Here is a 1,009-nt window from a genome sequence, read left to right on the forward strand (position 1 = left end):
AATTTACTTCACTTGGGAAAAAAAATAATTTATGCATTATTATTTGTACATTTGCCCAAAACCAGTCAAAATCACTTCCTTGGGCAATCTAGTGTTAAAAATGAATCAACCTGTACTTAAATGCGATGAGGTCTGATCGTTTAAAAGTCAGGCAGTAATTTTCTCACTGAGATTTTCTGTGGATGTGAGAATTGTTCATTGATAAAGCGAATCGTTGCTCACCTGTACGAGTCAGGCATGCTGGGTATCCCAGGGTAAACAGCGGTGGGCGCGAAACCATGGTGTATCCTAGGCGGCGAGGGCGGTGCCTGGGGTGGTGGTTGTCCGGCCAAAATGCTGGACGCTGGCGGGGGTGTCGGATGTCCGCCGCCGACCAAACTCACCCCGCCCGGATGCTGCTGCTGCTGCTGTTGCTGCTGTTGCTGTTGCTGCTGCGACTGTTGCTGTTGCTGTTGCGGTTGCTGATGCTGGGGGTTGTCCCTCCGTTGCGTACGCAATTTCTCTTCGCGTCGCCACTTTGCCCGCCGATTCGAAAACCACACCTGAGTTAGTGAACGAGAAGACAGACGAAGATACAGGTCAATCGCTAGGCTACAGGTTACGCCTAATCTCGCATAGGGTAATCATTTCTACACGTTTATTTCATGTCAGACATGTTCATCACAAGTCAGACTCGTTAAAGTACGGAAAGGGTTAACCAGTCATCTTGTATAAATAAAGGGTGTCACAAAACTAGTCTAAGATATTGAAATGGCAGGTTCCTGACGTAATTTCAAACAACATTTTCCTTAGCGAAAAAGTTATCCGAGGCGTGGTTGAAGAGTTATTAACAAAAAACCTCGACCAATCGGAGCGCTCGATTGGCGCGATCTACGAATCACGAGCGTTGGCTCGGACGCCCGGCTTTTGACGCGTGAACAACCGCTCCGCTCAATACGAAGCGTTTTAAGAAAATGACGAATAATAAACTACATGAATAACAATGCAAGGAAATTAATAACAATTAATA

General features: G+C 46.2%; 1 protein-coding gene across 1 annotated transcript in view; it reads right to left on the reverse strand.

Moving 5' to 3' along the window:
* The window catches only part of LOC108623814 (paired box protein Pax-6), a gene marked incomplete at its 5' end in the record, with an annotated part of 15,132 nt that overhangs the window by 3,543 nt on the left and 10,580 nt on the right, over window positions 1-1,009 (reverse strand). The window contains one exon of the mRNA XM_018022615.2: window positions 223-542. Within this exon, the coding sequence (XP_017878104.1) occupies window positions 223-542 (320 nt within the window). The remainder of the gene's footprint in view (window positions 1-222; window positions 543-1,009) is intronic.

This window comes from Ceratina calcarata, unplaced genomic scaffold (assembly GCF_001652005.2).
Source record: "Ceratina calcarata isolate Rehan_Ccalc_2016 unplaced genomic scaffold, ASM165200v1 scaffold291.2, whole genome shotgun sequence".
Classification (NCBI taxonomy): Eukaryota; Metazoa; Arthropoda; class Insecta; order Hymenoptera; family Apidae; genus Ceratina; species Ceratina calcarata.